Source organism: Amphibalanus amphitrite, unplaced genomic scaffold (genome assembly GCF_019059575.1).
Source record: "Amphibalanus amphitrite isolate SeventyFive unplaced genomic scaffold, NRLGWU_Aamphi_draft 000655F_arrow, whole genome shotgun sequence".
NCBI classification, from domain to species: Eukaryota; Metazoa; Arthropoda; class Thecostraca; order Balanomorpha; family Balanidae; genus Amphibalanus; species Amphibalanus amphitrite.
In genome coordinates, this window is record NW_024882149.1 from 120,359 (window position 1) to 136,587 (window position 16,229).

Below are 16,229 nucleotides of genomic sequence, written 5' to 3' on the forward strand. Positions count from 1 at the left end.
GAACTACTAAAAACATGTACTTAATTTAAAGTTTGAGGTCAAGGTCAAGGTCAGGTCAAGGGTACAAATTGCAAGTTTCTACAGTATCGGCCTTGCACCGTAGTTGCCGAAGAATGGAGTCATGGACTGAGACTGATCGCCCAAAACGTGTTCTTAGGCTACCAAGACAATATTCGTTGCATACAATATCATTCAGAGGTCAAGGTCAAGGTCAGGTTAGGTCAGGTCAGGTCACCAAAAAAACAAAATATAGAAAAGGGCATGTGCGACACATGTTTTATGGGTCATTTTACTCATAGAATTCAATAGGCACACTCAATAAGTGATATGGACCACCTCTGGATGAATTTCAGGTCGAGGTCAGGTCAAGGTCAGGTCAAGTGAGGTCAAATTTTGAAGTTGGTTGTTAAGGCCTAAAAAAGGTGTCTATCTGATGCAGTTTTTCACGGCGAATCGAATGGTGCTATTTTTGTTTCCGTACGAGGTCTAGAACTTCCAAAAAAGTCATTTTTCAAAAAATTTGTGTGTCGTGACGTCATAAAATTTTGAATAACTCCCACATTTTTGAACCGATTCTTCTAAAATTTGGTATGTAGGTGCACATAGACCACTTCTCTAACATATATTCCGGTTTTTTCGATAGACTCATAATTTTGGATTTTATAATGATTTTCCCAAAAAAATCAGTTTTTTGAAAAAAATTTAGGCCAAAATCCAAAATTTTCAAAAAACCGAGATAGCCATTTGATAGACAAAGTAAAATTACGTATAACCTTTTTTTTGTTACGTCTTGATTCCTTTAAAAATGAAGATGTTAGCGGCGTTTGAACTTTTGCCGTTTTTGAGGCGAAAATGGCGAACATGACGTCACTAAAACGTCAATTTCTCAAAAAATTTTCCGACAGATTTCGCTCAAATTTTCAGGGAGCGTGTCAAATTGATGTAAAAAAAGGTACTGAAAGTTTGGCGGCGCTGCGCGCCGCCGTTTTTGAGATATCGCAAAAATTCGCGAGGGGGGGTAAAATTTACCCCCCCCCCAGCCCCGCGCGGGTTTTAATGCAGTAGCTCTTTTTCATTGAAACCTTTCCCACTCACTGACTCGTCTTGACAAATATTGACGAAAACTCTGGCTGTGGAGCTCATCTATAAAGTGTTTTATAATCGCTTTTTGTCAGTTTCTACCTGACTAATAAAATGCCTATTTAAAATCAAGTGCTGCCGACATTTATTGCGCCTGTCAAAATGTTTGAAGCCGGGGCACTGCCCAACTATGCCCTGAGAAATATGCTCGTTGCTACTGCTTGTGGTCCATCGAGCGTGACCCATAAAATATGTCAAGAAGGTACTGTCGTCTGGCTACAAGACAAGAGCACTGCATGCACGGTCACGAAAACGGTAACGTGGATCCGACGCAACTTATCCCAGCGAGCTGACTGGATGATGGGGGGAGGGTAGGGTAGGGCCCTGTCGTGGAGGGGGAGGGAGGGATGGAACGATGGGGCGTGGGAGGGAGCGAAGAGGAGAGGTGTGTGAACGAAAAGAAGGGATATGGGAGGAATCAGAATAATTGTCCTTCCATGGAGGGATGTGCGAGTGAGCGGGCCCCGTCATGGAGCGTTTAGTGAGGAGACCCTCACACGGAGGGCTTTCGATCCCTTTATAGAAGGGTTTGGGAGGGGACGGACGTCGGCTCCATGCTGCCGTGGGACCCTGCGGGCGGGGGCGAGGAGAGTGCCCCACGGAATGCTGATGACATGGCCGCGTCAGCGCCTGTACACTCCGAACCCGACCTGGCTCGCGGGGCGGGCGGGGACGACACCTGACCGGCTGGCCGGCGGCGGACGCCAGTTCCACAGAGACACGGCCGTGGAGCGGTGCACCGAACTGGACCGCAGGGAACGCCATACACAGCTCGGCTCCATAGTCCATGGATACAGGTGGGAGAACTTTACTCATCGGATTCGTAGGAGGACATGACTAAGAACGTAAAGTTGTCAGCGTTGCATTCGTACGTATCGCATTGTCAGTGATGCGATGTGAGATGCTAATGTGTACAGAGCTGAACGTATCTGCCATCAGTGAGTGATGTTAGAAAGGTCGTTGAAATAATGAAGAATTGGCAACTTGTAGGTCAGGTCAAAGTTCGGCCGTAAGAAGGGTTTACTAAGCGACTGAGCTTCTGAATTCGACCTTTTTTAGTTACAGGCTGGTAGATTGTGGCTTACTGAATCAAATGAGAGCATTGCAAAAAGACATTCGATAGCGGCACATCTCTATGAAGCCGAGTCATTTTTGTTCGGCCCGATTCAAAGCTCTTTCGAAAGACGTCCTCGAAATGGAGTGTGATACTCAAAAACGAAACAGCCGGATAGACGGTTAATGCGGAAAGGGGCTTTCTTGACTTAGGCGTTTGATAAAATGCATGCTGTATCGATTTCTTTTTATACAATTAATCGATTTATTTCATCAAGATGAAACGAACAAAACTTGAATTTGCCATGAGCGAGTAGCCAACTTAAAAATTATACCTCAGGCCGAAAGTAATTTTACAACTGCTTTACGTCGCGGAGGTCGCAATTCTATTTAATCTGGTCCTGTATCACCGATAGATATCGAAGTACGGGATAAACATTTCATACATACCCTAAGTATCCACTGTCAGTTCTTCAGATCGGTAAGGCGGTGTAGGTATAGGTATGCAAGTATTTACTTTTTCTTTGGAGTTTATTCGCTGAATATGCCATGTTATCGTAACGGGAACACACTTGACACCTCTTTATTTTGCATTTGGTACGTGCAGTGGGGGGGGGGGGGGGGCATTATGCATCGATATATGTTTGTTAGAAGGGATTTAACTACCCTACAAAAATGACCGCAAGTCAATCGCCCCAGTGCAGTGGTTGCTGAGATATACGAGTACACCTGTCAAAAGCACTCCTTCAGCAGAATAACTTGAACACCTTTGACTTATCACGTGTCACGTGCCACCACGCGACGGTCACATATAGTAGATGCATCAAGAGTAGTCATTACGGGCGGGGTAGAAGGAATGGGGCTACCTATGTATCAAAGAAGACCGCAAGTCAATCAGCCCGGAAGTTGCTGAAATATACTCGTAGGCTCCTCAAAAGCGCTGCAGACCGGGCCGGGCCGCTCATGCTGAAAATTTCCTGTTATACCTATTGAAAATACTTCGCTTCGCTCGCTCGTTCGCAATGATAACTTCCCATTGATTTTGTTTTGCATTACAGATAAATTGGAAAGGCGTTGCCGATGATAAAAGGTAAGGCCATCAGCGCTTGTGCTCCGACCGCATGGACACCGGAAACGCAAGATGAAGCCCGAGTCCAGGAGCACGACACAAACGAGTCGTAAGTGTGCGGGCCGATGACGCCGAGAAAAATAAATCACACCACGAGTTTCGTCACGTAGGTCCGACACAAAGTGTAAATGTGCATGTAACGCCTCTTCCCGATTCGTTCCAATTGCGACATTGCAGGCCAATGTCACCTACCGGCTACCGCCGCTTACCATTGACACGTGCTCTGTTTCAGACGACAGAAACATGACCCCGGCCGGCCGCCGGTCGCGTGGTGGGCACCGTGGCACGCTGCTGACACTAGCACTGGCACTGTGTGCTGGCACCGTCATAGGACAGCTGAGACCCGACTACTCAGATCTGCCCGGAAAATACTGCGAAAAACGCCGTGAGAATTGTAAGTCAGTTTTTAAATGATGGTGGCACCGTCTGCCCCCCCCCCTCTCCAACGAATTTAGTGTCGCTGTCGCAAGGACAAAATTATCTCAATAATACCTGAACCGCGGCACCTGGGACTGATCTGGGACCTCTGACCGATTCCCTCCCCACCTACCCCAGCGCGATGCTGCGCCAACCGGACGGACGAGTGCAGCGTGGCCATCCTGGGCACGGTCTGCTACTGCGACGAGTTCTGTGACCGCGGGCTGAGCGGCGACTGCTGCCCCGACTACTTCGCGCTGTGCCAGAGCGCTCCCCCGCCGCCACCCGCGACCAGAGGTGGGTCATGGCTCAGTTGCAACTCTCCCAGTCCTCCTGTCTTCGCGATTGACAAAAAGTGCATTCTGTTTTCCTTCTCGAAAGCAATCGTCTTTTCTGATTCATGGTTGACAGTGATGCTATAGACCGCCCAAACATTTTGCTAAGTCTACACGGTCCTTTTACCTTTATTTTGGTGTTGTCGAGCTCGCACTATTTTAGTTTCTCCTAGTAGTGACATAACTAATTTGTTTTAATTGTACCTATTTTCAACCTTCCCGTTGTGTTAATACTGTTGTGTTATGCCCCTTCAGATTGCTTATATAAGGGACAGACCTTACCGTACGGAACAACTGTGATGGATAACTGCAACCCATGGTAAGCAAAATGTATGCATAAATAACCTTTTAAATCAATAAATGCTGTTCACAGGACAGACCAATCAAGGTCAAGGTCATTGTATCGAAAGCATTTTCCGCATATGACCGAAATCTCTGTAAAATGTCTCATAGACACACCTATCTTCAAATGCCTATCGTTGCGGAAATTTCAACTGACTAGCTGATTGTATATACTGTCAGACCGTGTTGACCCGGCCTGCCCGCTGTGCGGCCGCCTGCAGCGCGTGCGGCGGCAGCGCGGCGGCGCCCACAGTGCAGTGCGGCTCTGAGACGTGCCTGATGGAGCCGCGTCTGCTGCTCCAGCTGGAGGGCGAGGCCGAGCAGCTCGGCTGGACGGCCGCCAACCACAGCCAGTTCTGGGGCCGCACGCTGCGCAGCGGCCTGCTGCAGCTGACCGGCACCGTATCTCCAGACAGACAGACGGTTAGTGGCCGGCGACCCGAGTCACAGCCAGCGCGCTGTCCGAGACTGTGACAGGAGCTGCGCTGCTGCTTTAGAGATTTGAGTCAGTGGGCTCTGATGAACTAACTAGTGGATTATTCTGGCGGAAGACGTTGAAGGTTTACATGGAAATTAACATTTACTTTAACCCGGCAGTTGCTGGGGTATTTCGCCACCCACCGTTTGCTGGGGGGGGGGGGGGCGTTAAACGCCCCCAGCCGATAACTCGAGAACCAATAGGCGCAGCGAAACGCACGAGGCGGCAAACGAAAGAGCGCGACGAGACGCTTCAGATGAGTATTTTAAAGTCGAATTTTGAGGTCACAGGTCAGGTCAAGGTCAGGTCAAACGCCTGAAATCGGGCTTTCAGTGGCATGGACTTCAGGACTTCGCAATGGGCGCCTCTCGCCATAAACGCTGTGAAAACGGTGCACAATCCATCTAATAAGGCCTACAAGAGTGTCAGCTCCATGTAGGGGTCAGTCAAGCATAGGTCAGGGTCAAGGTCAGGTCAACCGGGTAGGCACATATCCCCGAAAATCAAAACTGATATTCGCAGCCTGTGACACATGTTTTATGGGTAATTTGGGGCGTAGAACACGATGGTGACATTCATTTTATCATATGTGTACGTGTTTGGCTCAAAAAGTTAAATTTAAGAAATTCATGTATCATGGTCGTGAAGGAGTCACGAAAAATTGCCAAGATTCAGTTCAAGATTATGGAAAATGCGGAACGATAATCAATAATCGAAGATAGCCATTTGATTGACCATGGTATTGGCAGTCTAATGGCGTTTACGGCATGTCTATATCTCTATTCTGTGATTTTATATGATTTTTTGAACATATGCCGTTTTTGGTCGAAAACTCAGAAATCATGACGTCACTAAAACCTCGATATCTCAAAAATTTTCTGACCGATTTTTTTTAAACTTTGTCACAATAAACTTCAATCAATTCCCTACAGGTACCCGAAATTTGGCGCGCCTGCGGCGCGCCGTTTTTATGCTATGGCCCGGCGAAAAAAGTGGGGGCGTTTAACGCCCCCCCCCAGCAACTCGCGGGTTAAAAACAAATATCGGCTATATTTTGTTTCGAATCGCGTCGCTAATATTTCACTTCTTTTGTCATTTATCAATTTATCTTTACCATCGCGCCCTCCTGCTCGTTGTGTGTCGTCAGGTGGCGCTCACCCACCCGATCGTCAAGGTGCTGCACGCCGTGCGCCTGCCGGCCGCGTTCGACGCGCGGCGCCGACCGGGCTGGGCGCCGCTGGTGGGCGGTGTGGCCGACCAGGGCTGGTGCGGCGGCTCGTGGGCCGTCTCCACGGCCGACGTCGCCTCCGACCGGCTCTCCATTCAGAGGGGGGAGCGCGTGGCGCTGAGTCCCCAGCAGCTGCTGAACTGCGTGACCGACACGGAGGGGGGCGGCGGGTGCCGCGGCGGCCGGCCCGACAGAGCCTGGAACCACCTGCGGCACCACGGGTAGGTAGCGTGCTGACCCTCCAGCACCTGCCTTGCTGGAATTACCTGCAGCACCACGGGTGTGTGGTGTGCTCTCACGTGCTCTCCAGCTGCTGGTGTCACTCGACCTATAAGTCAGAGGTCCTGATTCACATTGGGCGCTGAGCATTCAAAATCGGTTACAAGAAATGGAAAGAATGGTTGATATTTGATACACAACTTTGCATGAATTTATTGAAAAAAAAAGAAGGGAGGGACACCGGTAAACCATTTTTGGTAATTTTGGAACAGAGATTTGCTTGCAATTATGGGAGTGCTGGCGCAGAAGTCCCAGGCGTCTGACACCGGCTCATCTCATGATTTGTATTGCAGCACAGTCTACCGTCCCAGGCGTCTGACGACCGGCTTATGTCTATCGCGATACAGTCACACAGTCGACCTGTGGTGTAAGCCACAGGTCCTACATCCCACATCCCACGATGCAGTCTATACCTAGTCGCAAGCGTCTGACGTGTATTGCGGTACAGCCTACAATCCCAGGCGTCAGTCGTCTGACGTCGGCCTATGTGTCCTGCGGTACAGTCTATATGTAGTTACAGGCGTCTGACGCCGGCCATGACTTGTTTTATAGTAACAGGGGTCTGACGCCGATTAATGTGTTCTGCGGCACAGTCTATAGTTACAGGCGTCTGACGTCGGCCATGACGTGTATTGCGGTACAGTCTATAGTTACAGGCGTCTGACGTCGGCTTATGACGTGTATTGCGGTACAGTCTATAGTTACAGGCGTCTGACGTCGGCCTATGACGTGTATTGCGGTACAGTCTATAGATACAGGCGTCTGACGCCGTCCTATGACGTGTATTGCGGTACAGTCTATAGTTACAGGCGTCTGACGTCGGCCATGACGTGTATTGCGGTACAGTCTATAGTTACAGGCGTCTGACGCCGGCCTGTGACGTGTATTGCGGCACAGTCTATAGTTACAGGCGTCTGACGTCGGCCATGACGTGTATTGCGGTGCAGTATGTAGTCGCAGACGTCTGACGCTGGCGGCCTGGTATTGCGGTGCAGTATGTACTTACATAGTCGCAGACGTCTGACGCCGACAGGTCTGCATTCACAGGCTGATTACGTTGGTCCGTGTAAGTACTGCGGCGCAGTCTATAGTCGCAGGTCATATGTCCTGCGGTCCAGTCGTTAGTCCTAAGAGTCTGACGCCGACATTTGTACTGCGGAACAGCCTATAGCCGCAGGTCCTATGTCCTGCAACAGGTATTAGACACAGTCTAAAGTCATAGGAGTCTGACGCCTTTTATGTATTGCGGTACAGTCTAATGCCGCAGGAGTCTATCGCCGGGTACTCTATACTCGTAAGTCTACAGCTATGTAGAGTCGCAGCCCGCAGGCCCTATGATCTGCGGTACAGTCTGTGATCACAGGCATCGTTTCATCACTGAAGCTGAGTGTGTAACTATCAGTGCTAATAGTTAGCAGCATGTTCGCTGGAATGATGTTTGGATTTTGGGCGCACGGCTACCCCATGGTGTACTGGCTCTGTCATGAATATGTGTTTTCGTCCCTCAGAGTAACCCTGCCACTCGACATCCCGCCGCGGCGCGATCTGACGCCCCGCGACTGCTGACTGGGCTGGCCCGGCGCGGTGGTCCGCCGTCCCTATATTACCGGCAGGGTACGGTCCACCCTGTGTGTCCCGTACCGATCGGGGCAAACCGGTCGGCGCGGGCGCTGCGACCGCCGAGCGAGCTCCAACCGCACCGTGTGCGCGCGCCGCTACTGGATGCAGCCCTCCTACCGCATCGCCAGCAGGGAGCGGGACATCCGACACGAGATCCTCACCAGCGGCCCCGTACAGGGTCAGTGAATGCCTGAGCCGACCGGGGTAGACCGGGGCACGGCGCGCCGGCGGCTGTGAGAGCTCGCCTGGTGGAACTTTGGCGAGCCAGTTGCCGTCAACTGTTGTCTTTTTTAATTTGTTTCAGTTTATAAGATCAGATTGGGTGGTTTCGGGTCATCGGTACTCATCCCATCGGTCTCATCAGTCGTTTAGTCAAATATAACATCTATCGCAGTCTTATTTGTACAGGATTGTGTATTTCTCTGCCCGCGTTTGTCCGGTGGTACCGACTCGCCGTTTGGGTTTCTCCTCCCCCAGCGCTGCTGCGAGTGGAGCCGGACTTTTTCCTGTACCGGTCGGGCGTGTACCGCGCCTCTCGGCTGGGCGAGGCCCGAGCCGCTTACCACTCTGTGCGGCTGATCGGCTGGGGCGAGCAGGTCACTGCCGGACGAGTGACGCCCTACTGGGTGAGCGGGACAGGGAAAACAACTCGGAGAAAAATATGCTTAATATTTTTTTTTTGTCCCATGCCTAATGAATTTTCACCTTGTGGAATATACATATAGCGGAACCCCTTCATTATTTTTCCCGTATCATGTTAGTTTAAAATTTTTGCCATATCATCAATGCAACTGTTTTCATTGTAGGTAGCTTGCATTGCATGCAATGTGAATATATACCAGCTCAGTACACCATCGCAAAACATAGCTTGATGTGAAAGCTACACCACTCAAAATTAACACAATCCTTCCTAAAATAACCATGCTGAGATGAGCTGAAAGCTCGTAATCGGCCTCCGTTTCTGGAATACTGGGACTCCCCGCTGTTTTCCACAAACACATCCGACACCGACCCTCAACCGTGTCCCAAGCGGGACCCGACTGAAAGACACCGGACCAGTGGGAGCTGCATCCGGGGCCGCGACCCGTCCGGGTTCCAGTGGCCACGGCCCAGACGGTCGATCGGCGCATACCTCAGACGAGACAGGACACAACACCTCAGACGCCCGACAGGGGTCACCCGGCGCGCTGCTGATACAGTTCCGGTCCTGTGCCGGCATATAAAACTGTGAAAGGGACGTGCGTGCTGTGATACAATGATCCTAATGCTCATAGAATATATGAGAATTCTCTATATTCCTACATCTCATGCCTAATGAATGAGATGTATGACCATAAAATATGTTTTTGGTTTGATGAGTTGGGTAGCTTATCAATTGGTCGGAAGAATAGTCTAGTTATCTCCTCTTTTTCGGTAAGTTGAGGGCAATAAAGAATTGACAGTGCAGGGCTCTTTGTCCTGATAATTTTTGTGTAGGTAATGACTGTGGAGCGCCCGATGTGCTCTGAGCCGCTCGTTCCCCCCTCCCCTGGTTCGGCTAGAGGTCAACTCCTGAGTTTGGGATGTTTTCTGATCCGTTTCCCTCCTGTTTCAGTTGGCGGCCAACTCGTGGGGCACCGGGTGGGGCGAGCGTGGTCTGTTCCGCATCCGGCGGGGCACCAACGAGGCCGCCATCGAGTCGTTCGTGGTCGCCTCACTGGCGCGCACGGAGCGACAGGCGGCCGCCGACGACCGGCAGCTGGCCGTCGAGAGGCGCAAGAGCGACCGCGGACCAGCGACTTCGCCCGGCTCACTCCGAGAGCGACTGGACGGCGCCGAGGATCGAGCGGTAGACGTCAGCAAGAAGGGTATATCTGATGATGTGGAAGCGTCCGGTGACATTCTAATGGACTCTGATGGTGTGACAAGTGCTGCAACATACCTGCCTGCCATAGCAGACGGTGAAACAACAGAGTATCCGGCAGCGTCCGAGCTCATAACATCGGATAACGTGACGACGCTGGGGTCGGAACTTCTTTCGGAAGAACATCTTGTGGAAGCTGAGGGAGAGAAGGCGAACGATCTCTTAAAATCAGCAGATCAGAAAGAACACTTGGAAGAGCAGGCGGGTAGCCCCGTGCCAGTTGACAAAGAGAAAATCGACGTTCCACAGATGCCTGAACTCAAGGAAACTAATATTGCAAAGGGAACGGACCTTGAACAGACGATTCCCGCTGTGGCTGACATGCCTGTGACACTCGTAGAAAATTTCAGCGACAATGTAGCGACCGTGGTTTCGGCCGCTCCGAAGTCGGTGTCGGAAGACCCCGTCACGACTCTGGCCGAGCCCCCGGTGACGGATATCTCGCCGTTCGGCAGCTCCCCTGCTACCGTCGGCGCGAGGACCGGCAGACCCGGGCCGGCGCTGGTGGGGAAAAGAGGAGAGGATCCGAGGACACCTGCCGCCAAACCTCACACTGAAGGCCCGGTCACTCAGAGTGGGGCTGACCGGAAGGTGGGGACAACCTCCGAACCGGGCGGCTTTTTCAGTAAATTTTGGGACTGGACGACTGGCCAGGGATAGACCTCCTTCAGCTCGCTGAAATAAAGAAGAGGACAACGGTGCGACGTGTTTAAAAATATACCACTACAATACATTCCTACTTCGGAATAACCTGCATGAAGTGCTACCGAGGCTTTCTTCAGATAGTCTCTATGTAGGTATGTGTTTTGTGATGCTTGTGTTGCTTCTCACTGCCCCGTGTATGTTCATGCTCCTGCACTGCCACTGCCGTTTATCTGAGGGCGTGCCTTTGACGGGGGAAAGTGACAGAGATTCTAACGAGTAATGTTCTACTGCAAAGCCGTCTACTTCTACTCAGAAATATATGTTTTAAAAATAATTTGTAGTTAATAGCATGGCTTAGACATTTCCTTCAGTGACGCGGGAATCGGGGGAGGGGCTGCAAGGAGAAGTAAAGTAGCACCTATGTAATCTTGGCTGCAGGCACGGTTCGTCGGAAAGTCATTTCATCCACAAAAGAAACGAAATACATGGATGGGAAAATGGCATGTGCGGGCGAGGGTTAGACCATGAGAAGGGCGCAGGCTGTCAAAAGGGCGCCATTCTCCCACAATCGCGACAGGTGATTAAAAATGCTATAGATGATCCACGGTCGCAGAGAGGTCAGAAGGGCGCCATACAGTCGATGGATGCACGGTGGACAGAGACATGGGTGTCGATTTTCACCGAGTTGAGGGTGCCCGGGCTCAGCAAATCCGCCGCCGCCGCCTTAGCTGTCAAGATTAGCGGTGACCTTGACCCGCGCCGTCTGTTAGGGCTCCACTAGTGAGGTGGCAAAATATGGACTCGAGGACCCGGTCCAAAGAACCAGTCTGGACCCATATGGGTCAAGACCGGTTCCTGGAAATTTTCTGACGAGTCCAACCGGATCCTACCATAAACTGTACATCTTGCACACTACAAATTATTGCAAAATATGAAGTGAATGAAGTGAATGTTTCTTGGCACACAGTAGCTCATGAGTATTCCCAGTGGGAAATAGGCTGCTTTACATGATGCAACTAAATACTAATGATACCTACAAGTAGTTTGTATTAATCGACTTTTGGGGAACCGGGTCCAACTGGTTCCGATTCCAACTAAGGCCGGGTCCGACTGGTTCCAGAAATGTCCAGCCGGGTCTGGTTCGAGTCTGGTTTCCAAAATTTTCATCTTTTGCCACCTCTACTCCAAAGCCAAGCCGGCCGAGCCGACGGGGACGGGGAGTTTAGAGAGCTTGGGCACCCCCAACCCGGCGGAAATCGACACCTATGGAAAGAGACGTAAGTGCGCGAGACGGTCAGGAGGGCGCCGTTAGACCTCACTCTCTTGCATAGGCGGCGGAACGGGGAGGGCACCGCACCGTGCCGGGTGCCCCCTCTGATTTTGGCATTTTAACATTAGCCCTATGGCCGTTGCTTGGAAAGAATGGGACCAAAAGTCGGCAGTGCCCCCCCCCCCCTTAATTGAAGGTGTTCCGCCGCTACTGACGCGAAGGGCGCCGTGCTCTCGCCTCTAGAAAGGACGCTTGTAAAAGACTTGTGGGGTGGGTGCATTTTCCTCATTGTGCAGGCAGTAGCGGCGGAACACCTTCAATTAACCCGCGCATGACTGGGGTATTTTCCATAACGCGAGTGACTGGGGGGGGGGGGGGCTCTACAGAGCCCCCCCCCCCTCCTATCTCCGAAACTGCTGGGCCGATCGTCAAAATTCAAACGGTGTCTGATAGCCCTGGAAAAACTGTCGAGCGAAACCTATTTTCATTGACCTTGAGGTCACTGATGACGTCACAGGTCAGGTCAAAGTAAAAATTATCGACATTTTTGCTAGTTCACAATTTATGGCTCTGACCACCGGACGGCCGGTCCGATCAGGCTCATTTTTGGTTTACGCACTCCTTGACGGATGCCTTAGATACACTGAGGGTACTGAACTTTTACTTCGAATTTTTAAGGTCAAGGCCAGGTCATCCTAGGTCACGAAAACTGTATATCATGTATCGGTCAGGTGACGTATGTTTTATGGTCCATTTTACTCGTAGATTTCGAAAATAGTGTCGTCTGTGTCATTTGAGGTCATTGTCAGCTGAATTTACCAGAGGTCAGCTTTCAGGTCAGAAAAGGTCAAATTTTGAAAATGAAATTTTTCAACAAAAAAGTTGCCTATCAGATGCAGTCTGAGCTCAGGAACACGATGGTGCCATTCATATTGCTGTACGACGTCAAAAACGTACTGAAAAATGGATTTGAAAAAAAAAAAACATAAAATTGTAAACACTGAGAAAAATCCTGACTCCGCATGACACCCCCAGGGGGAGTTCACCAAAACGACACCCAAAAACTCCCAGGTGGCACTCCTCATTACACCGCCTCCAAAACTCTCCATTACACCCCAAAACTTCCCTCGAGAAACTCTCTGCAACTCTCCCTACCGTTTTAGAAAACTCTTCATTTCTCTCCTTTACCCTATCAAAACAAACAACATACTCCCTGAAACTCCCTTCCATTACTCTCAATGACTCTCTTACTGCCTCATAATTACTCCCAATTACTCCATTCCATTATTCCCCAAAACTCCGTTTACAGCTTCATGGTATACCTCTAGTCAAACTCACCAAATCACCCAATCAAACTCACCCAAACTTCCCATCACTCCACTCCAGCCCCCCCCCCCCCTCGAAAATAAATATTGGACGAATAGCGTAACCACCCAAAGCTCGTGTACCGAAGCACAGATAAAAAAATATAATTTCAAGAAATGTGTATTCATAGTCCGGGGCGGTGGGAGGCTCAAAAAATTGACAAACGCTTTCAACATTCCGCCGCGGCACGCTCTCCGGGGATCTCACTCCATATGCTACACGGTCGCGAGTTCTGACGTTAAAGATCCAAAAGGCGGCCTACCACAGCAGGAATGCTTGGTCTGGTGGTGCCGCTACCACCTCCTGGGCCTCGACGAATACTGCGTCTTCTTCGTCCGGCTCTCCTTTCACGATGGTGAGATGGATATTTTGCGGGCCTCCGTTGGCTTCCGACGTGTCTTGCGGGATGCGATGCAGGCTCTCCAGCTCATCCCCTGCAAAATGTTAATAACCATGAAATTATAGGTACACTTAACATTGCGTGGAAGGAAATAGAGGAGAAAGAAAAAAGAGAAGGAGGGAAATAATGAAGGAGGGAGGGAGGGAAGGAGGGGAGGGATGAAGGAAGGAAGGAAGGAAGGAAGGAAGGAGGGAAGGAAGGAAGGAAGGAAGGAAGGAAGGAAGGAAGGAAGGAAGGAAGGAAGGAAGGAAGGAAGGAAAGAAGGAAGGAAGGAAGGAAGGAAGGAAGGAAGGAAGGAAGGAAGGAAGGAAGGAAGGAAGGAAGGAAGGAAGGAAGGAAGGAAGGAAGGAAGGAAGGAAGGAAGGAAGGAAGGAAGGAAGGAAGGAAGGGAGGGAGGGAGGGAGAGAGGGAGAAAGAAAGGGAGAGAGAGGGGAGGGGAAGGAGGGAGTGAGGAAGGAAGCGAGGAAAGATGGAAGGAAGAAATGAGGGAGGAGACTGAGAGGTAGGCGAACGAGACGAGACACACGCGACCTGACATGTCGAGGGAAATTAGGTATGATATTTGCCAATTCCTAGAAACTCAGAGCATGCTTTTTCCGATCTTTATCTCACTCAGGAACGAAACAAATCGATTACCCTTACAAAGACCATTCCAGCCCATCAAGAACATGGGACAAGAACAAGAACATACCATATGTTCTCATCACAGCATTATAACACTTTGCACTATAAAAGCATGATGAGAAATATAGCTAAGCTTACCTTTAAATCCAAAGTAAGGTCCAATTATCCGTCACTGTAGAGGTCAGGTCCGTCTAAGTCAACACGCTCTTCACTAACACCTCGCCCGCCGCCCCGCACAACGTGCTGTATACTACGCGCAAAAGATGGCGGCCACCGGCAGCCTCGCGACGTATGCTAAAACCGCTTCGTAACTCCCCTTTTACTCCTGTCGGAACGTTCGGGAAAGGTTTTTCGGGAGTAATGGAGAGTTGCGTCACAGAGTTATGGGGTGTCACACATGGAGTCATTTCGCCATCCATTAAGAACTCTTAAAATCTCTTTCGCAAAATGAGGAAGGCTCAAAGTTACCCTAGAACACACTCAATAACTCTGCTGTAAAGGGTGTTATCGATGGTTTTCAGGAGTTATCAGGGGAGCATTTTCAAGAGTTTTGACCCATATGGAGTCAATTTTTTTCTCAGTGAAGTTTTAACAATAATGCGAATAACTTGGCTATTTTTGAAGATATTAGGCTAAAACTTGCAAATGTAGTTCATCAGTTTGTGTTCTATCACATACCTATATGCCGGTTTTTGCGAAAAGTCAAAAACTTTTTGAAAAAATAAAAAAAAATATATTTTTTTTGTAATTGTAAATAGGTACATATTTTCAAAATTTTCAAAATATCGAAAACTCGAGATGGCAGTTTGATAGCTACGTGTATTTGTAGTCCACTCATGCAAAGAAAATGGATCTAGCTAAAGCTTTAAAACTGAGCTCTTGAGATGTCCATAAAGTTAGAACTTTATGGACATGCTCTTGAGAGCGTTTGCCGTAATTCAGTATTTTGCATGAAAATCGGCCGACATGACGTCACTCTGACGTCATTTTCGGTCAAACTATGGTAGCTAGAAAGTTGAACTTTTGACACCAGGTGTCAAATTGATGCCTTTGAAGGTACCGCAAGTTTCGTGTTGATCCGTCAAACGGTTTAGAAGGGAGAGGGCAGTGGCGCGGGAACTTCTTCCAGACTGGGGGGCTGAACCATCATAGAGATCAACCTATAGGGTACCCCCAAATCTAGCTTTCTCATCGGTTTTAGGCCACTTATTTTTCAGACCTTGGCCTTTTCAACGAAAAAAAAAAGAAGAAAATATTTGCAAAAAAGTGAGGTATTCTGTCTCAGCTGAGTGAAGAAACTACCGTTTTGGCAACCTGGAATAAAGGTTTTAAGCTGCCACCCAAATGAGTTGCCGAGTCAGTAAAATAGGTAGATTTTTTCACTCACATGCTTTCTTCCTTTCTCACAACCCCTAATTTGGGGAGGACAAGCTGCCCCAACGGTTCCTGGCCTCATGAAAAGTTGTGAGGCACCGCCCCCACGGCCCCAGAGTTGTGAGAGCAAGCTTCCCCCACTGCCCTCTCCCCCGGTTCCCGCGCCTATATGTATGAATCTATGAAATTGTGTTGGTAGATTTCCGATTTCGATTCCTCCAGCTGGGGGGGGGGGGCGGGGGGCTCAAATACATTACGAGCCCCCCCCCAGCCGAAAAGTTGGAGGGGCTCAGCCCCCCCTAGCCCCCCCGGTTCCCGCGCCACTGGGAGAGGGGCTCTGTAGAGCCCCCCCCCAGTCATGCGCGGGTTAAGAGGGGGCACTGCCGACTTTTGGTCCCATTCTTTCCATGGAACGCCCATAGGGCTAATATTAAAATGCCAAAATCAAAGAGGGGCGCGGTGCCCCGGTGCCCTCCCCGTTCCGCCGCTATGTGTGCAGGGGCATACGAGGGGGTATCGAAAAGTTTTGATCATCACCATGAATTAGATGAGATAGAAATCTGATTTTTTTCACATGATGTTCATTACTCCTTTACAGGTCACCACACACGACCGCAAACTTATTGC

The 16,229-nt window shown here is 49.9% G+C and overlaps 1 protein-coding gene across 1 annotated transcript; it reads left to right on the forward strand.

The window, feature by feature from the left end:
* The first annotated feature begins 1,808 nt into the window (after positions 1-1,808).
* Positions 1,809-10,903, forward strand: LOC122364078 (uncharacterized peptidase C1-like protein F26E4.3). The gene is made up of 10 exons (XM_043334137.1): positions 1,809-1,937; positions 3,252-3,371; positions 3,555-3,716; positions 3,878-4,036; positions 4,330-4,393; positions 4,638-4,839; positions 6,042-6,343; positions 8,015-8,199; positions 8,499-8,647; positions 9,616-10,903. The coding sequence occupies exons 2-10, from the start codon at positions 3,335-3,337 to the stop codon at positions 10,582-10,584; spliced, it is 2,229 nt and encodes a 742-aa protein (XP_043190072.1). The 5' UTR covers positions 1,809-1,937; positions 3,252-3,334; the 3' UTR covers positions 10,585-10,903.
* Positions 10,904-16,229: the final 5,326 nt, after the last annotated feature.